The 21,905-nt window shown below is 40.8% G+C and overlaps 1 protein-coding gene across 7 annotated transcripts; it reads left to right on the top strand.

Annotated features, from left to right (window-relative positions):
* The first annotated feature begins 445 nt into the window (after window positions 1–445).
* Window positions 446–21,724, top strand: LOC117677037 (interleukin-36 receptor antagonist protein-like). 7 transcript variants are annotated; one of them, XM_034436913.3, is made up of 7 exons: window positions 446–582; window positions 2,725–2,891; window positions 5,572–5,734; window positions 10,105–10,218; window positions 11,773–11,906; window positions 21,164–21,278; window positions 21,586–21,724. In XM_034436913.3, exons 3-7 carry the CDS (start codon window positions 5,674–5,676, stop codon window positions 21,600–21,602), a joined length of 441 nt encoding a protein of 146 aa, XP_034292804.1. In that variant the 5' UTR covers window positions 446–582; window positions 2,725–2,891; window positions 5,572–5,673; the 3' UTR covers window positions 21,603–21,724. The 7 variants fall into 7 exon arrangements, with proteins under 7 accessions (XP_034292804.1, XP_034292800.2, XP_034292803.2 ...); XM_034436909.3 differs by having other exon boundaries at window positions 21,164–21,724; XM_034436912.3 differs by having other exon boundaries at window positions 10,092–10,218; window positions 21,164–21,724.
* Window positions 21,725–21,905: the final 181 nt, after the last annotated feature.

Below are 21,905 nucleotides of genomic sequence, written 5' to 3'. Positions count from 1 at the left end.
TCGATTCTGAACTGAGACCGATAGCTTCAGTGGCACGAAAGCTCATAGTGGTGGAAGGAGAGACCCATTATGAAGTAAAGCGGATTTTAGACTCGGCTTCACAAGGGGAAGTTGCAATATTTAGTGCAATGGAAAGGGTATGCTTTATCAGAGGCCACCTGAGTTAAGGGCACTGATGTGAGAAGAGACTGGCTAGTGAAGAAATTCCATGATAAAAACCCTCAAAAATCCAAAATGTCAACAGATATGGGGGGGAGGGCAGAGGGATAACTGAAAGGAGTTTTATTTCTGTTTGTGATTCATATTCTACAGATGCTCTTTTCCATGTAAGGGGAGCCGACTGTCAACTCTCAAAATGACTCTAGCTGAAGCCATAATTTTCTTGCTCCATTTCTTAGTTGCCGGGGGGCGGGGGGGAGGGACGACTTATGGAATGTAGAATGTTTTCCTCCAATGTTCCGGACATAACAATAATAAGGCTCCTGAGAACCAAGGCCAGATCAACGTGCCTTAGCAACAGCAGGAAGGAGAGCTGAGAAGTCCATCACCTGCTTGGTTGGCTAAAATGACCTGTGATACAAGGTGGGTGGCCAGTATCTATTCTTTAATTATACCAAAAACATGGGACTTATTCAGTGTTGGTTTCACCTCTGACCTGTCAATATGATGTACCTAATAAACAGGATTTTTGAGGAAGCCAAGGCCTAAGAATTGAATTGGTTGGGAGTATTTCTCAGAACCATGACATTTAGTTTATATTATTTTAGTATTGTTAAACTTTTCAATAAAAAGTATTTTTTAAAAAAAAAACTATTCTGAAGAAGTATCTGGTGTTCTGTCCTTATCAAGTAGACCTCTGACTGAAAAAGAAAACAGTGAAGGTCATTATTAAGATGAACTTGTTGACATGGGAAATCAGGAGTCCAGGCATTTCAAACAAATATGGGTTTACAGGTAATCCTTAAATTACAAAGTAATGGAGCCTGCTCATTCCATTAGTACCTTGAGGATTCGTAGGAATGAATCTCATAGCTTGTATGAAATCACTCCCTGCTTTCCGCCCATGCATTCACTAATCACATGCACGGTTCGTTAAGTGCACATGAGGTATCTCAGGATGGGGAAGGCCATGGGGGGGGGGCTAGTGATGGAAGAGGCCCCCAAGGACTCCCCAACCCACTAAGGTACCTCATGCTTCCCCTTCCCTTCTTGCACGCTGGACTCACAAGATCTGTCTCCTCTGTGCCGTGGTTTCTGTGCTTTTGAGGTAGAGGAGAGTCGATGGAAGCTCCTGGGTGCCGCAATATCGCATGAGTTCAGGCACCTATCCTCTTTTGCAGAGACTGAGTGCCTGAACTCTCATGAGATCAGTGACCCCAGAAACTTTCATTCTGGGCAGGAAAAGTGTTAGCAGTGTCTTTCTCCTGCTCCTCCCCCCCCAACTCCTTTCTGCCACCACCAGAACACTTTGGCTGGAAAAGTGAAAAGCCATCCACTCCGTTTTTAAGCACCCCTTTTGCTAGGAAATGAAGCTTCCAGCCCGCATCAGTTCTCCACCTGGCAAAAAGTGTGTGGGCACCTATGGGATTCTTGGAAATGGAGCAGATGGATCAATTTCTAAGCATCCCATAGGCACCCAAACACTTTTCACCCAAACAGAGAACTGATGTGGGCTGGAAGCTTTGTTTCCTTGCAAAACGGTCACTTAAAAATGGAGAGGATGGCTTTTCACTGGCTTCCAGGTGAACTGGTAGTGGTAGAAAGGGTGGGGGAGCAGGATAAAGGCACTGCAAACACAGGATGGGAGGGGGAGAGAATTGTGGGGAGCGGGGAAGGGAAATTGGGTGAATTTTGCAGACCTCTGCAGTTGTTTGTAAGGGCAATAACACATTTGACCCCCTCCCTCGGGTTCCGGCCTGGTCATTTCCTACATCATTTTATTTATTTCATACCAGTGGAACCTGAAAGGGGTTGGTGGGGAGAGTTCATTGGAATCACAGCCTACTATAGATCCAACAAAGAAGAGGGCATCAACCAGTTGCCAAAGCACCTGAACTCAGGACAAGAAGCAATCAACGGAAACTAATCAAGGAGAGAAGTAACTTAGAATTAAGGAGAAATTTCCTGACAGAACAATTAATCAGTGGAAAAACATGTCTGGAAGTTGTGAATGCTCCAACACTGGCGGCTTTTAAGAAGAGATTGGACAGCCATTTGTCTGAAATGCTATAGAGTTTCCTCCCTGAGCTGGGGGTTGGACTAGAAGACCTCCAAGATCCCTTTCAACTCTGTTATTCTGTTATACTCTTGATGTCCCTATCACCTACTACTACTAGCCTACTCTACTGATGAGTTCGTTTGAAGCTAACTCCAAATGATGTTGGATGATCAATCAATCAATCAATATGTAATTGTCCAGGAGTTTCATAGCATTGCTTTTATGTTTTTTGTAATGGTATATGAAAAATAAACAAGTTTAATTTATAAACAAGTTTAATTTACTTGGTTTATCGTAGCCATTTTACAAGAATCATTGTGTGAAGTCTCATGTTCTACACATCATAACTTGAGGCATATCCATTGAGGAATCTCAGGGAAGCAGTCAAGGCTTACAAGCACACCATGACAAATTGCCCTATCTTTATATACATTTGTTTATATAAAGTCCTGGTAAGTTAAATAGTAAAAGTTGGCAGAAAGTACATTGAACTTCTTATTTTATAGGAAGGAAACTTCCTGCTAAGTTTGCCTAAACTGTGCCTAACCCTGAAACTGCAACTTATTAATGAACTTTAACTACTGGAAAGCTGTTAAAACCTTATGCAAAACCATGGCAAAACCCAAAGTGAAAGAAAGCATAGAGTGGAACAGGACTCATTTGATCAGCTCAGGTACTATTTTCTTTAGTTCCTATTATCTTTCTTTTTTCTTTTTTTAAATGTTCAGATCTTTCTCTTCAGGTATTGTTATTAATTAGTTCCCATTATCTTTCCTATTACCTTTTTCTTTTTTAATATTCAGATTACTCTCTTCCGTTTATGCAATCATTTTGATTGTGAGACGGAAAATCAAAGAGTCCTCTAATTTTTCCCAGTCTAAATCTTTAATAGGAAATGCAGAGGGTTTAATTTAGATGGAAGGTGTTAGACAGGATTCACCACCCTGTCTTATGGAGCAAATATCTCAAGCAAGATTAAAGGATGCTGTGAGTGTGCTTTTGAATTGGTTTTGATTCCTGGCAACTCTTGGACAAGCCCTGGTAACTCTTGGCAAGATTTCAGAAGTGGTTTGCCACTGCCTTCTTCCTAAGACTATGAAAGAGAGAGGGACTGGTCATCCAACTTAACTTCTGTGCCTAGAGCAGGAATTGAACTCACAGTCTCCTGGTTTCTAATCCAATCCCTTGATCCCTGGCTCTCTTTTAAAAGGATGCCATAGAACTGGGGGGAAAATAGAACCAGAAGAACTTTCTAAGTCTCCCTCCCTGACAGGCACCACTTTTCAATCAATCTCTCTCCAACCCACCTTGATGCTCCTAAGCATCTCATGCGGGACAGCCAAATTGGGTGAACTATATTTTGTAAAGTTTGGGAAACATTTGAAAGGCAAAATGGAAACTTGACTATCTATGCAGTTCCTTATTTAAAGATGTCTTTGGATTTTTATTTTGGAACCAATAAGGTTGTGGGAATGGATTTCTTAATAAAGGATGGTTTCCCATTACAACATCTTCTTAGCTTCATAGCATCACTCTGCTATCATTGAAGATACAGTGATCTCATTTTATTTTATATTATATATCTCATATTTTGGCACTATGATTCTTAGATATTAATGCTATAGTATCAGCTATTAGTAGGAAATGATTAAAGTGCATAGCCCCCTCCATTTCATCCTCTTAACTATATTTGAAGAGATGAGATGAGATGAAAGATAATAACCCTTCATTTTATTCACCCACTAAACTTGCTGGGTTTGCTTCAGCCCTTGTAATCTTAATAATATAATATAATACCAATATAATACATATAATATAATATAATATAATATAATATAATATAATATAATATAATATAATATAATATAATATAATATAATATATAATAATTACTAGACTACAAATATCCTATTTGAATGCATAAGCAAGGCTGTCACCTATGCAAGTGTCTGAAAAGAAAACTCATTCTATTCTCCAGTGATGACGGTTAGGGTTTTTTTGTAGCAGATTGGCATATCTCCTACCAATTTAGCTGTCTTTGAAAATAGTGCTTTGAAAACAATTGCCAAATGCCTCACCCAATAAATTTCTCTCTGTATGTCTAAAAACCGCACAAGAAGAAAGAGAACTGCTTTGTCCCAGAAATACTATGAATGACAGCTTTTTCCGCAGGTGAGCCTTGCAAAAGATTATGAAATTGCTAACCCACTCTCCTATGACTTTAAAGCAGGAGAATTCACCTGAAAGTGTAAGGTTTTAGGAAATTTTGTTAAGAGTTTCAGAACTCTACTAAAAAAAATGCTACCAAAGAGTGACTTTTTCTGGGGTCCCACGCAAAACTGCGCATAAGCATTAGGCCACCAAATGTGCCTTTCTTTTAAAAGATGCACCTGAAGGAAAATTTCAAGGGGAGATACTGGAAAAGTTAATTTCTTGATTCTGACTTTACAAGAAATTCAGTTGTAAACCAGGCAAATGTTCCCCACAGCTTCTAACCCCCTCAGGAAAAATAGCAGTTTTGTTTGACCTCTTAGTTTGGGAATGTTTAAATGGATTTTTTAAAAACAAAACAAGGACATTAAGATTGGGTTTACCCGTTTTGTTTCTTATTTCAATAACAAATAAAAAAAGCCTCAATGCCTATCAAATTTTGATGTTTGCTGTTCAGTTTCAGGGTGCACAGTTCTAACTTCCCACTCTTGCTACAGACAATGTTGGGTTAGAGATGATAGTAGGCAGTTAGTTTGGAGAGAAATTCCAGAATAGGACCATTACTTGCCTACAATAACCAAGAAGAAAAATCTACTCATGTCATGCAAAAGGGGAACTTAAGTTAGCAGAACCGTTTTCAATCCTTCTCTTGGAAATATGAAGGTCAAAAGTTATTTAGATAGGCCAGAAGTTTTCTAGTTTTATGGAAGACAAGACTATTTCAGTTGACTGTGGGCATGTCCACAAATCTAGATACTAAGCTGATTTTTTGTCCTGTAGCTTTTTAATTCAGGCTCTTTTCTCTTTTGCCTCTTTTTTCCTCCCCCCCTTTTCCTCTTTTCCCCCCTCCCCTTCCCCTTTTCCCCTTTTCCCTTTCATTCTTTATCTAAAGCATTTTATTTCCCTACTCCCCCTTCTGCAAAGCCATAGTAAGAAATACAAATCCAAACAATCCTAGGACAACAATAAAGTAGTATATTGCCTTCATTCTCTTCTTAAAAACCAGTCTTCCTGGCTCTGGTTTCTATCCATAAGCAGCAAAACACTTGATCTCTTGTCATTTTTTGCTTAGAATGATTGTGGACTCTAATTCTCTTCTTATCATGAATGTAATGCTAATCTTTTCCAGTTGCTTCTTCTAGGATTGTAACTATAACTGCAAAAGAGACATCTAATCGCCTGAAAGGTGATCACAGAGACAGACAGCAGTAATTGCTTGAGTAAGTTACTCAGTAACTATTGAGATGGAACTGCAGAAGAGAATCGTGGATGGGGAATTGGAAGATTTATTCTGTGAATTTAAAGGTAAATAGCAACTTTAGGATTGCAATTAGGATTGCAATCTAAAACCTTCTTTGGCTGTGCATGCCCACAGTTTCATTGCAAGATGAACATATTAGAACTGGGAATTTAATAAATTGCTACATTGCAGTTTCTTAACAATTGAAAGATTTAGACTAAATGGGTCAAGAGAAATAGCAATATGCATATTTGTAATTATATTCAGTGTCTTTGCAATTTGCTTCGAGCCATGAATGTGAAAAATATTTGCAAGATGGTGCATAATAAAAGCCATCGGGATTGACAAAATCACTACCAGTCAATTACAAAAGGCAGCTTTCCTTAGAACAGGTTATATCCTAGACCCTCAGGACCCAGGCCTTCGGCTGATGCTGTGCAATGCCAGGTCCATAGTAAATAAAGCCCCCCTCATCTGTGATCTTGTTCAGGAGGGGGGTGCGGACCTGGCAGGTATTACGGAGAACTGGTTGGGCCAGGAGGGGGGGTTCCCCTCGTTGAAATGTCCCCGCCAGGTTTCCAAGCATTCCATCAGCCGAGGTCACAGGGGAGGGGTGGGGGGGGGTAGTGGTTATCATTAAAGAAGGTCTGAGACCGAGGGAGGCCACTGTTCCTCAGACGGCCAGCTGTGAATCCCTTTTTGTGAAATGGGGTCATGGGGTTCAGATGGGTTTGCTGATCACGTACCTGGCTCCCTGCCACGTGGCAACAGCCCTGCCCGAGCTACTCAACATCATCGCCGCGGTGGCGGTTGATACCCCTAGGCTTATGGTCATGGGGGATTTCAACCTGCCGTCCGTGGGGGAGACGTCGGAGATGGCTCGGGAGTTCATGGCTTCCATGACAGTTATGGACCTGACCCAGTTAATTCATGGCCCTACCCACACAGGGGGAAACACGCTGGATCTGGTTTTTGTCTCTGGACAGTGGTCGAGGGATCTTGAGATAGGGGATATAGTTACTGAACCCTTGTCATGGTCAGATCACTCCTTCGTCTTGACTTTTGAACCGCTGCACCCCGCCGCAGGGAGGCAGAGCCGGTAAGATGGTTCCGCCCCAGGCGCCTGATGGAACCTGACAGATTCCAGACAGAGCTTGGGCCATTTCCTGAGGTTCTGGCACACGCCTCGACTGGAGACCTGGTGGCCGCCTGGGATAGGGCGGCTGCTGGAGCTCTGGATCAGGTCGTGCCTTTGCGGCCTCTGACCCGGCGCCGATCTCAATTGGCTCCTTGGTTTACCGAGGAGCTGAGGGAGTTGAAGCGCCGGAAAAGACACCTAGAGAGTAGTTGGAGGGCCAGTCTTTCTGAATCTGACCGGACACTAGTAAGATCCCACATTAGGAATTACTTAGTGGCGATAAAAGCAGCGAAATGTAGCTATTTTGCTGCTCTTATTGCGTCATCAGATAATCGCCTGACCGCCCTCTTTAGGGTGACCCGCTCCCTGCTCCATCAGGAAGCGCGGGAGGACCCCTTGGAGGGTAGAGCCGAGGATTTTGTTCAGTATCTGTATGACAAAATCACTCAGATTCGGGAAGATTTGGACTCCGACTGGGTAGTCTCAGGGGGAGAGACGGGCAGGTCTTGAGAATGTTATCTGGGATGAGTTTGATCCTGTGACCCCTGAGGACGTGGACAGGATTCTGGGTAGACTGAACACGACCACTTGTTTATTGGACCCGTGTCCTTCCTGGTTAGTACTGGCTTCCCAGGAAGTGACACGAGGCTGGCTCCAGGGGATTATAAACGCTTCGCTGGGTGAGGGTGACTTTCCCGCCGTCTTGAAAGAGGCGGTGGTGAGGCCTCTCCTCAAGAAGCCTTCCCTGGACCCGGCAATGTTGGTAAATTATCGTCCGGTCTCCAACGTTCGCTTCGTGGCGAAGGTTGTTGAGAGTGTGGTCGCGCAACAGCTCCCCCAGCACCTGGATGAAACGACGTATCTGGATCCGTTCCAGTCGGTCTTCAGGCCCGGGTACAGCACAGAAACGGCATTGGTCGTGTTGGTTGATGATCTCTGGAGGGCTCGGGACAGAGGGTGCTCCTCTGTCCTGGTCCTGTTAGATCTCTCAGCGGCTTTTGATACCATCGACCATGGTATCATGCTGCATCGGTTGGAAGAGTTAGGGGTGGGAGGCACTGTGTTGCGGTGGTTCTCCTCCTTCCTCTCTGACCGGTCGCAGTCTGTGTTGACAGGGGGACAGAGGTCGACCCCGAGGCCCCTCATATGTGGGGTGCCACAAGGGTCGGTCCTCTCGCCTCTCCTGTTCAACATTTATGTGAAGCCGCTGGGCGAGATCATCCGTGGTTTCGGGGTGGAGTACCATCAGTACGCTGACGACACCCAGCTGTACATCTCCACCCCGGATCACCCCAACGATGCCCTTGAAGTGATGTCCCGGTGCCTGGAGGCCGTACGGATCTGGATGGGGAGGAACAGGCTCAGGCTCAACCCATCCAAGACCGAGTGGCTGTGGTTTCCGACGTCCCGATATAGTCAGTTGACGCCATCACTGACTATTGGCGAATCATTGGCCCCCACGGAGAGGGCTCGCAACTTGGGCGTCCTCCTGGATTCACGGCTGTCTTTAGAAGAGCACTTGACAGCCGTGACTGGGAGGATTTTTCATCAGGTTCGCCTGATTCGCCAGTTGCGTCCCTTTCTGGATCGGGACTTGTTACGCACGGTCACTCATGCCCTTGTCACCTCCCGCCTGGACTATTGCAACGCTCTCTACATGGGGCTCCCCTTGAGGAGCACCCAGAGGCTCCAACTGGCGCAGAATGCGGCTGCGCGGGTGGTAATGGGAGCGACATGGCGCTCCCGTGTGACACCTCTCCTGCGCGAGCTGCACTGGCTCCCGGTGGTCTTCCGGGTGCGCTTCAAGGTTTTGGTTACCACCTTTAAAGTGCTCCATGGCTTAGGACCTGGGTACTTGCGGGACCGCCTACTACCACCAATAGCCTCCCACCGGCCGGTACGCTTCCATAGAGAGGGGCTCCTCCGGGTGCCGTCAGCCAAACAATGCCGACTGGCGGCCCCCAGGGGGAGAGCCTTCTCTGTGGGGGCACCTACTATCTGGAACGAGCTCCCCCCAGAGATACGGAGGATCCCGGATCTGCGCACCTTCCGCCATGCTTTAAAGACCTTACTATTTCACCAGGCGGGCCTGGCCTAATTTTCTCCCTCTTTTATAAAAGATTTTTAATTTTTAAATATCTTTTAGTATTTTATACATTCAATTTTAAATTGGTTTTAAAAGTTTGGGGTTTTAAATTTGTCGGGGCCAAAATTATTTAATTTGATTTTATTCTACTTTTAAATTTTGTATGTATGTGTTTTATTGTTTGGCTGTGTACCGCCCTGAGTCCTTCGGGAGTAGGATGGTATAGAAATTAAATCAAATCAAATAAAAATAAAATAAAATATCCTGCAACAATATCTTTAACACCATCAGACAATAACATCTGCTTCTCCCAGCTCCTTGGGAGGGACTTGACAGGTAGATAAAAATGCCAAACCCAGTCTAAATGTCTGGCTGACTAAGCGATTAACCATAATAATAATAATAATGGACCTTGGAAAGAACTTGACAGGTAAACAACAGTGCCAAATCCAGCCTAAACATCTGGTTGATTGTGTGACCAACCATAATTTATTAAACTTGCTGCTGAATCCCAATGACTGGGTGGCTCAAAACAATCCAATCAATTACTGTACGTTCAATTCAATAAAACATAAACAATAAAGATAAAGGATGCCAAGTATGATGACATGTGGGGTCTCTCTTCTCATCAAAGGCCTGGATGAAGAGCAGGTTTTCCTGGCTTCCTTTATACAACAGCAGAGTGGTGAACATGCAGAAGCAGGAAGGGGAAAATCCATTAAATTATATACAGGTAGACCTTGACTTACAACAATTAAGCCCAAAATTTATGTTGTTAAGAGAGACAGTTTTAAAGTGAGTTTTGTCCCATTTTAGGACTTTTCTTGCTGTAGTTAGGGGAATCACTGAAGTTGCTAAGTTAGTAACATGGTTGTTAAGTGAATCTGGCTTCCCCATTGACTTTGCTTGTCAGAAGGTCACAAAAGTGATCACATGACCCCAGGACACTGCAACTGTCATAAATATGAGCCAGTTGCCAAGTGTCTGATCTTTTGATCAAATGAGTGTGGGGATATGGCACTGAATTATGTGAAAAGCGGTCATAAGCCACTTTTTTCTGTGCTGTTGTAAGTTTAAACAATCACCAAATGAACTGTTGTATGTCAAGGACTACCTGCATTTTCTTCTACTGACACCTTCTTTCTATGCTAATATCTTATGTATTTTCATCATTTTAAATATCTCTATTCACTCATAGCGGTGTCTTCCAGATAAAGAAGCTGTGAAAGACCCATGGAACTTTAGAATGTGGGATATCGAACAGAAATATTTCGTCTTTGAGAACAATGACCTGATAGCAACCCCACTGGATTCTAGGACACCAGGTATTAAAAAGCAACATTAGTACTTTAGTAATCCTCAAACTTTTCTTTATGCTGTTTGCAAAAAGATAATGGGCCAACTCTGATCACAATAATAAATTCTGGATGTTGCAAAGGTGCCCTTTTTCAACTGGATTTCCTTAGTTTTTTTTCTTTGAAAAACATTTTTGCTTACCCAGTTCAATTTCAAAAAAACTAAAACAAAACCAAGAAGGTCCAAATTCCAAGTCAACTTGAAATTTTGATAAGGCTTGAGAAGAGCCCTAGTGGTGCAGTGGTTAAAGTGTAGTATTGCAGGCAAACTGCCCACATCCTGGAGTTGATCCTGATGGGGCTGAAGGCTGACTCAGTCTTCCATTCTTTCAAGGTTGGTAAAATGAGGACTCAGAGCATTGGGAGCAATATGCAGATAATGCTTCTACCTTGTAAACCACTCAGAGAATGCTGTAAAGCACTGTGGGCAGGTATATAAGCCTAAAAGCTATTGTTTGTCAAGTGCCAGGGAAATCAGGAGATTCGGGCAGTTCAAATGAGTATAAAGATTTATTGCAACCTTAAGCTCTCTATAGGAATCTGATCTACTAATGGTCAATGGAAATAAGTGAGAATAAGAAAGTATTAAAGGTGGGCTGGACTTAGATCTCTTTTGGGTGTACAGGGACTCAAGACTTATAATACATTTGACCCCTCCTTCGGGCTCATCCTGGTCATCAGGAGATCACTATTGGTAAAGACTAAAGGCTAAAGACTAATACAACAGTGGACAAGAAGGGTGATATTTCAAATTATTTTCTAGTGACTTTTTCCAATCCTAGGGGATAATATAAAGAACTTAATATTTATCTCCCTGGTTTTATTGAAGACTTATTATGGAAACAGTCAACTAACTAACCAAAGTCCAAAATAATATTTCTGGTATATATTGCAAGAAATTCTGAGTCCAGAACTATAGGGAGCAATCTCGCAATTAAAATACAGACAAGTATTCCAACATTGGAGACTAGATGATATTTTAAAATCTAATCCAAATAGTCTTGCTGGAAATCTCACTGTGCAAAAAAGAAGAAGAAGAAAGAAACAACAACAAAACTCACAGAACCTCTTGATTGATTGTTTAGGGAAATAGCAATTACATCAAATGACTGGTGGGTTGAAACATGTCACTATAATCTGAGACCCACATCTCTTGTGGGAAAGGAATTATATAGTCCAGATGGATGATCCAAAGAGAAAGATCCCCAGTGCAGAAAGATCAATGCTTCTTATGATCAATAAAGGTCTTGTTACAGTATTTACATGTTATTAGTATTGTAGATGTAATAATGGGCACAAGCTGCAAGCTACCATATGATCTGAAAATTTATCAGCGTGGGCATAGAATAACTCAGGACCTAATGAACACCTTAAAACTAATATTTGCTTTATGGTTTATTTGATAGCTTATAAAAGTTTTATTGACATTTTTCCTCCAACAGCTTCTCATTCAAAACTCCACTTCCAAATAAAGATGCTTTTCTCTATTTTTGTTGACTCATCTATATTGTTATTGTTCTGCAGAGCAGTTGATGGCTGTGGTCCCCAATGACAACTTAGATTTTAAAAACCGACCCATCTTTATGGGACTCACTGGTAAAACCAAGGCCTTGAGCTGTCTGAAGTCAACTACTGGTGAGCCTCAGCTAGTGATATTGGTGAGGTTCATATTTTAATTCCTGAAGAATTGCATACTTATTCTCTCCTATTATAATTAACATTACCTATATACTGCATTGAAAATTACCACAGTAGGGATACTGCCAAAGCATATATTAGGGGATTAACTATATACAAAGGTGGCATTCAGCCGGTTCGCACCGGTTCGGGAGAACTGTTAGTGGAAATTTGGTGTGGTTTGCTGGTCGCCGGTCCCTGCTTGCTAACCCTGCCCACCCAATGCTTGACCGCCCTGCCCAGCCACTACTTGCAGAATCTAGCCACATACTTCTGCTAACTGCTGCTGGCAAAGGTAAGGCCGAAGGGCATGGACTGGTGGGTGGGTGGGAGAGGGAGAGCTGGTGGAGGGGTGATACCAGCGGCGGGTGGACCAATGCACGCAGGGAGGGAGGGGAATGCGTGGGAGATTGAAGCACCAGAGCTCTTCCCGTGTGTTTCCCCAAGCCGGCCTGGCCTGCGAGGGAAGCACATGGGAGATCCTAGCTGCACTTTGGGCAGGAGAGGCAGGGAGAAAGGCCAATAGTGCTCACTAATAAACTGAGGCTCCTAAGCGGGGCTGAGCCTCTCCACTCACAACATCTTCACCTGAGGGCATTGCTGGCAGCCGTTTCCTGTGTCAGGAGGTCTGTGCTCTTCTAGCAGCGCTCAGCCTCCTCGATGCACGGAGGCAGGAGGCAGCAATTTCTTTTGCTGCCTGCGAGGTGCACCATGCTCATGAGTAAACGTGCTCACGAATAAACTGCAGATTAGAGGCAGCCAGCAGAAGGGGCGACAGAGGTGTGTTTGTGTCCCTCCGCAAGGACTTGGAGGCAGAACCACGACTCTGAGGAAAAGAGGAGGCGAAGCCCTGCTGTCATCTGGGAGGGGACCGTGGTGGGACATGTCACATGTCCCTGTCGCCCTCGCCACCACTACTTTTGCTCTCGGCTTCTCTGCACTCTTAAAGTCGATCTTGAAGACCTGGAAGTTTTTACCTTAGATTGCCACCAAACTCATCTTTGAGAGAGGTAGGCTAGCCCCTGAATACACGAGAAGTCTTGGGCAAAGCTCTTCCAAAGTTAGGCCAAGTCTTCTCCTTCTTGGCCTTGTGCGTGTGTGAGCAAACACGCACATCATGAGGTATGTGCATCGTGAGTGTGTGCGACTGTGCGTCTTTGCTTTGTGATATGAGAAAGAGAGAGACAAGAGAGGGGGGAAGGGAAAGAGAGACAAGAGACACACAGGGGGGATGGAAAGAGAGAGAGAGAGAGAGACGAGACAGAGAGGGGGGGGAAGAGAAAGACAAGACAGACACACACACACACACAGAAAGAGATGAGAAGAGAGAGAGAGATGAGAAACAGGGAGAAAGAAAGAAAGATGAGAGAAAGGAGAGAAAAAGAGAAAGGAGATGACAGAGAGAGAGGGAGAAAGAGATGAGACATAGGGGGAGAGAGGGAGAAAAGAGAGACAGAGAGAGATACCTGTTTAAAAGAAAATTTAAAAATGGCTCTTTGAGTGTTTAAGGTTGCAGACTCCTGAGTTAGGCAAACACCATGGCTGTTAAGTGAACCTTGTGGTCTTAAGCAAACACTGTGGTTGTTAAACAAGTCCATTTTCCCAATGGGCATTTTTAAACGGAAACCAGAAGGAATTATTGGAAACTGGCAAAAACATAGAAAACCTCAGTCACATGAGTGTGTGGGATGTTGTAACTGGTCATAAATGTGTTTGTGTGTGTGCATGGCTGTCAAAACTCCAAAAACAAGTCAAGTAGTTCTGGGGAGGTCAATCGTAAATTTGAACACTTGCTAAGCAACTGGCCATTAAGGAGGACCACCTGTATTTGGTTTGCCTTAAGGGTTCAGAGCTGTATGGAATCTGGTTTTCTATGATCCTTTGGGGGATTACAAAAGGTCTGGATGCAGGAATCCTTGTAGAGGGAACTAGGATCGTGACCACCTAGCCATGCCCACCCAGTCACATGACCACTTAGCCACACCACCCACTCACATGACCACCAAGCCACACCACCGAGTCACATGACCAAGCCATGCCCATACAGTCACATGACCACCAAGCCATGTGCACCCAGTCACATGACCACCAAGCCACACCCCACCAAACAAGCCACACCCACAGAACCAGTAGTAAAAAAATTTGAATACCACCACTGAGCCATAACCTATTAACAACAAATTAAAAGAGGAAAACAAAACAATTTTGAAAATGCCAATCAACCAGGAAGATGGCTAGCATATAAACTGAAAAAGAAAAAAGAGAAGAAACTGATAAATAAATTACAAGATGAGAGGGATCCTACAACACCAAAATTGGATTAAAAAGAAAATAATTCAGGAGTTTTATGGGAAATTATATGATCAAGAAAAAAATTCAGTGGAGAAGATAAAGCAATATCTAGAAAAAGCTAAATTTCCAAAAATGTCTGAAAATATGAAAGCAATGTTAAATGAAAGAATAATAATGATAGAATTAACAGAGGCGATAAATAGACAACAGAACAATAAAGCACCAGGACCAGATGGATTACCTGCAGAAGTTTATAAATATTTACAGGATTCATTAAATTTGTCGATGTTAGAGATTTACAATGAAGTTCTGTTAGAAGCTAAGATACCAAATTCGTGTATAGAAGCAAATATAACATTAATTCTGAAAGATTCAGACTTAACACAGATAAAGAATTATAGGCCTATATCAGTACTAAATGCAGACTAAAAACTATTTGCATCAATAATAGTAGAAAGATTAAAAATATTCTTGAATGAATTTATTCACTCAGATCAAAATGGATTCCTACCCAAAAGACAAATTAAGAATAATGTAAGGTTTATTTTAGATACGCTGGAATATTATGAAGTACACTTTGAAAAACAAATGGCATTGATTTTCTTAGATGCACAGAAAACATTTGATAACGTAAATTGGCAATTTATGTTCCAACAATTAGAGTGTATGGACTGTGGCAAGAAGTTTGTAAACATGATTAAGACAATATACTCCATACAAATGGCAAAAGTGATAGTGTATGGGGCTCGATGGCAAATTTTAATATAAAAAAAAAGGCACAAAGCAAGGATGTCCGCTGTCCCAATTACTATTCATATTAACACTGGAAGTGTTAAATAGAGGCATTAGACAAGATCCAGAAATAAGAAGTCTGGAAATAAAAAGAGAAAAATATAAACTACAAGCATTGTAGTTGGTATTTGTACTAGAAGAACCATTGGAAACTGGCCCTAAGATAATGGGAAAAATAGAGGAATATGGAGAAGTGGCAGGATTGAGAATAAATAAAGACAAAACATAAATACTAGTTAAAAATCTTACAGATAAACAGAAAAATGACAAAGAAAACAGACCTTCAGGTAGTCAAGACAGTAAAATACTTGGGAATCTACTTAACAGCTAGATGTGCAACAATTAAAGAAGATAATTATACAAATTAATACAACAAATAAAAGTGGACTTGGAGAACTGGAAAAATCTGCAGTTGTCAATGGTAGGAAGAATAGCAACCATAAAAATGAATGTACTGCCAAAGCTATTGTTCTTGTTTCAAACAATTCCTGTAAAGGTAGAGAAAAGATATTTTGATGAACTAAACGCAATAATCTTGAAATAGTGAGAAAAAGACTGAAAATGTTGCAAGAATCAAAAAACAACAGGGGCTTTGGTCTGCCGGATTGGGAGCTCTACTATCAGGCCTTGGCACTAACTTGGGTGAAGGAATGGATAAATCTTAGAAATAGAAGATTGTTATTGCTGGAGGGACATGATTTCCAGCTGGGATGACATGCCTTTCTGTGATATGACAAAAATAAAATACATAGATACTTTCAAAGACATTATGTAAGGAACACTCTACGTCTAGTATGGGAAAAAGTTAAAGCAAAAAATTATATGAAAATACCAGTCTGGATTTCAACAATGGAAGTACTGAAACGTCCAAATGTGGTAAACTTGGGAAAATGTATAACATATAAAGATATTTTAAATGAGAAAGGGGAACTTAAAAGTAAATAGGAATTGCAAAATCAAGGGGTGGTCCTCGCATCGTGGCCACACTTGCAAATACAATCCAGATATGAAAAAGATGTAAAGATAGATGGTTTCTATAAAGAGCCAACAATACTTGATCAATACTATTAGGTGTGGATGAAAAGTTAATAAAGAAAATGTATAGCTATTAATTAAGCCTTAAAATGGAAGATGAACAAGTGAAAGAAACAATGATAACATGGGCAAATTTTTTTTGGGTATACTAGAGAATTAGATAAAAGGCAATACTTTGGGTTAGAAACTATAAATTCACAATGGCAACTAAATACAAGAAAAACCTGTATAATATGTTCTACAGGTGGCACTTGCCAGTGGCAAGGCTAGCAAAGATTTTTAAAAACATATCCGCCGAATGTTGGAAATGCAACCAGATGCCAGGCTTGTACTACCATACTGTAGTGGACCTGCTCAAAGGCAAAAAATTTTTTGGATGAAAATACATACATGGCTAGAAAAAACATAGAGGCAACATATAGATTTAAAGCCAGAAATATTCTTGTTAGGTATTTTGTCAGAAAAATATAATAAAGGGAATGTATATTTAATATTGCATGTTTTGACGGCTGCGAGACATTTACACAACATTGGAAAAATGAGGAAATATAATTTAAAAAAATATTAGATTGTGTGGAAATGAATAGGTTAACATTAAAGATAAAGGGTGATGTGGGTGCTTCATCACTGGAGGTTTTAAAAAAGAGCCTGGACAGCCACTTGTCTCAAATTGTATAGGGTCTCCTGCTTGAGCAGAGGGTTGGACTAGAAGACTTCCAGGTCCCTTCCAGCTCTATTCTATTCTGATTGATTTTCCAGAGAAAGCATAGATACTGTCATTGTCAAATCAATGCTCCCCACCCTTGTTTATGGTGATATACTTATCACAATAAAATGAAATTGTAGCTTTAGATGTCTTATGAAAAAATGGTTTGTGGTGAAGATATTTTTTTAATGAAGTGTTTCTGATTTGTTCAGTTTCTGTTATTGCTAGTTTACCTTGGCAAGATGATTAGCAATAAATTTCTTCTTAATATGGGAAAGAAATAATGTAGAAATAAATACAGTATAGCTTGTAAACCATGTAAACAGTAATGGCTAATCCTACTTGGGAGACTACATTTGGAAAATAAGCTACAATGGGAAATTTCCAGAATAGAATTTTAACTTGAACTTAAATTGAAGTAAGAATGACTCCCTTAAATATACTATATCACACAGCAAGGCAGAATTAAATATCTGGAATTAGGACTCAAATAGAAACTAACAACAATTACTAAAGCTTGATACCAAGTTCAAATATGTAAACTGTGCCCAGCAATTGTAATACAAATGGAATTGTATTCATTGCTTTATCGATGTGCTGGGTGGCATATAAATTAAACAAACAAATAAGCAAAGACCTGCAAATAGAAGTAGACTGATTGTGGAAAAATAAAGCAAAGGCAGTACCAATAGTAATAGGTGCCTTGGGTGCAATCCCAAAACAACTAGTCTGAACACCATAGGAATTGACAAAATCACCATCAGTCAATTGCAAAAAGCAGTTCATCTTGGAACAATTTACATCCTGTGATGATACCTTTGACACCAATAAAGAACAACATCTGCCTATCCCATGTCCTTAGGAAAGACTCAGTAGGTGGACAAAAATGATAAATTCTCTTTCTTGAACAAACATGGATCAGCTATACTAGCTACAAAATCCATAGCAACTATCTCATTAACAATACATTTATTCCACTTGTAACCTGACTGCTTTAAGCCATAAAGACTTTTCTTCAGTCTCCAGCAATCAGTCTTCCCATCAGTATTCAAATCTAGTGGCTTCTTCATATAGATTGTATGTTGTAATGGCGCATGCAGATATGCAGTTTCAACATTTATATGATTTATCCTGTATCTGTTCTAAGCTGTCCATACTAATGCTGCTCGTAAAGTAGTCGCCCTCAGACTAGGTGCAAACACTTCAAGATAGTCCTTATCTGACTGAGCAAATCCTTGAGCAACTAATCTTGCCTTATGGGTAACAGTCCCATCTACACCAGTTTTTAGTTTATAAACCCACTTGCAATCAATTGCATGCTCACCTGGTGGTAGCCTAATGTTCTCATAAACATCTAATTCCTTCAATGATGTCAGCTCTTTGTCCATCGCTTTCTTCCAAGCTACCTGATTCTTTTCAGGATACAGTTTAATTTCATTAAAGTTGGAAGGCTCTATGTTCACCTGACATACCACACTTGCTTGATACCTATCAGGTGGATGTTTCTCTCTAGTTGAATGTCTAGGCAGCTCAGGACTTGCTATAGGTATTTCCTCTTCTACCTCCCCTATAACCTCTTCCTCCTTTACAGTAACAGGTTCTTCCTCAACTATTTCATTATCAGGGATATCAGCAAACACTTGAGTATCCACAACAACGCTATCATTTACCTTGTCAGATTCCTGCTCAAGCTTACTCCAACCAACATGCTCCAGGAACTTGGCACTAGCACTGCAGTAGATACTAGTGGTACCTGGCGCCCAAAATCTATATGACCTGTGGTTGGATTCATAACTAACAAAAAACAGCTTCTTTGCTCTATGTTGCCTCTTTCGCCTCAATTGCGAAGGAATATGAACCCATGATGGGGCTCCAAATGTGTGCAAATAACTTAATTCTGTGTGAATGGTAATTCACCAGTTGTTGAATTAACTACGTTATTCAAGATATGGTTAGCACACATTATTGCCTCACCCCAAAGTGTTTCAGGCAAACCAAAATCAGATAGCATGATTTGAGCCATAGCCTGCAACGTTTGACCTCTGCGTTCAATATATGCATTCTGTTGCGGTCTATAAGGGGCAGAAAGCTTGTGTTCAATGCCAGCTTTCTGTAACATAGTTACAAACCTATTATTGGTAAACTCAGTACCATTGTCAGTTACCAGACAAAGAACCTTGTGTTTCTTTTTCCTCTCAGCAAACCTCAGCCAGTTTGAAAAATGCTGGAATGTTTCTGCTTTGGTTTTCATAAGATAACAGAAACCATAACGAGAAAAATGGTCTATTATACTCAATATATAACAGGCTCCTCCTAAACTAGGTTTTTTAGGATCAATGATATCTGCAAACACTACCTCTAAAGGTTCATTGGTTGTAAACCCATTAACTCTGTTTGCAGGAGTTACCTTATTCTTTTCTTGGTTACAAGCATTGCAGTTTAAATATTTTTTACAAGGTTTTAATTTTATCCCATCAGATAATTCCACAGTTTTCTTTAACATCTTAAAGTTTACGTGTCCCAAACGCCTATGAAGCAAGTGAATGCATTCATCATGTGGCTTCGTGTTATCGTAAACTGAGTTAGCATTAGCCATGATTAATGGATCATCATTCAGAACAAACAAATCATTCTCTAACTTTGCAATAACACTTGTACCATCTTTTTCAATCAGACATTTATCTCCCCTAAATGTTACTACAAACCCAGCTTTTAACACTGCTTTCACAGATAGCAGGTTAAATTGTAGTTTAGGTGCATACAACATAGGTAAATGCTCATTTATACATGAACAATATGCAGTACCTTCTCCAGATACTTTCATTTTCCATCTATTTGCTAATGATACATGTTGTTTACTCTTAGTCATTTTAACAAACCTCTCTTTACTATTAGTTATTGATTGTGATGCTCCACTGTCAACTACCCACAAATCATAGTTTACAGTTGTAGTTGAGCGGGATATAGCTAAACTAACATCCTTTTTAGCTCTCTGTTGACTACCAGTATTCAGTTTCTTGCCCTTTTTACAGAATCTTGTTATAGCCCCACAACAAAAACATTTTCTAACAATATAGGCAGTTGAAGAAAACCACAGGTTTTCTTCCTGTGGTTGTCTCTTTCTCAGTTGGTCTTTATCTTGCCTTCTTCTGGACTCTTCTAACAATCTTCCAGTTATGCCAGTCAATGTCAGTTTATCTCTGGCCACGACTTCCAGTGAAGACACATAATCATCATAACTTTCATCCAAAGAGGAAAGAATGATATAAACCTGATGAAGCTCTGAGAAAATCAGCTCCTTTTCATGTAGCTCTTGTAAAATTCCTTTCATAAACTCCAAATGAGCTAATATATCTCTACCTTTCAGAAGATGAGCTCTAAATAGTTTACGTGTAAGGTGTATGTGTGCACCCACACTATCACGAACATAAATCCTCTTCAAAGTGTCCCAACACTTGGCAGCAGACTCCTCACCACGAATATGGACTAGCTGCTGGTCACTTAGTGTCAGTCCGATTATACAAAGAGCCCTTTCATTATCCCGGTTAAATTTGGCTATTTTCTTTGCATCTTCATCGTCTGCTGAATTCCAAGGAGTTATATCTGGTGGATCATGAACTACAGCCCATAGTCCTTCCTTACTCAGAAGTTCATAGGCTGCACTTCATAGACCAGGAAAAGTAGTTTGTTCCATCCAACCGAGTTATCAGAGATATGCTGGTTGACTGTTCTTGTGCCATCTTCACTTGGACAATAAACCACAAAAACAGCTGTCTGAATATGGTACTGTGTATTCACACTAACTCTCAGTATCCTGGGCCATAACCAATGTTAAGGAATTCGCAGAGCAACCCTTGAGTAGCAAGGGTGTGCACATGAAAAGTGGTTGAGAGTAGGTACGATAAACACAGCCAACACAAAGATACACTGAGTTGTGTTTACTTTCAGGAAATAGTAAGGCACAGTCCAATAAACAGTCCAGGTCATACACGCATAAAGCAGTAGATAGTAAAACAATAGTCCAGGGATAAGCCAATAACAAAGTCTTCTTACCAGTTGTTGTAATCATACACAATAAACAGTTGCAAACAGTAGCAAACAGTAGCAAACACAGCAAAGAGCAGTAAAGAGCAATAAAGATCAGCAAAGATCAGCAAAGAGAAACAAAGAGAAACAAATGATGTTTCAAGCTCCCTCTTAAGGACATTGGCTACAGAGCTAACCAATCAGGACACAGTATGATGCAATACAGCAATACAGCAGTCTTAAAGCTATATTGAGGTTTATATATTGCCAATCCAACAAGTTAGGTAATATCATTTCCTAACAAATATTTTTAACAATTAATGTATGGATTAAAACAGAAGTAGCTAATCCTGCAGCTCTCCTAACCAAGCCTTGTATTTGTTTCAGGAAAACAACATCATGGATTTTTACAGTGACACTAAGGAATTCAAGAATTTTTCTTTCTATGTTTTCACTAGAGGCAGTAAATCAACTTGCTGCTTTGAATCTGCAGCATTCCCTGGTTGGTTCTTAAGTACCTCAATTCACCCAAACATGCCGGTTGGTCTTTGTAAGCTAGGAGGTCCTGAGATCATTTTATTTCATTTTGAAAAAGTTGCTTCCACTCCAAAGTAAAATTTTTAAGAAAAACGAATAAAGAGGAAGGCAGTAGTGCAGGCCTAGGTTGCCAGTGTATTTTGTATGTAGTAGAATGAAGCTTTAGTCATGATAAAGTAAGCAATAGTAATGATTTGATTAAAAATGAAATATCTAGTTGTGAGTAAAGTCAGAATTGCCCTCTTAGTGTTGTTTTATTTCTGGCCTCCAAGGAGCATGGAAGACGTAACCTGGCAGTGCTGATGGAAGAGGTGAAGCTAAAGTTGATTTCTTGTCTGTAACGCAACCTGGATGTGTTTAGTTTTGATTCAATAAGAACAGAAACAAAAATAAAAACTGAAATAAAAACCAGCATTTTGTTGCCGTTTCAGCATTTTGTTGCCAAGTTTCAATAATGTCACTTGAAGGAAACTTCAAGATCTATCCTTAGATCTTTTAGATTCAGGTAGGTGTAAGAAGCAGAAGGCTGCATGGAGGCTGTTCTTCTCACAGTTTAATTGGCACCTGGTAGGAAAAATATTTTGAGCAAGAC

Source organism: Pantherophis guttatus, chromosome 9, assembly GCF_059756535.1.
Source record: "Pantherophis guttatus breed Tessera chromosome 9, ASM5975653v1, whole genome shotgun sequence".
NCBI classification, from domain to species: domain Eukaryota; kingdom Metazoa; phylum Chordata; class Lepidosauria; order Squamata; family Colubridae; genus Pantherophis; species Pantherophis guttatus.
Note: the sequence above shows the minus strand (reverse complement) of the source record. Positions and strands in the feature narration are given on the sequence as shown.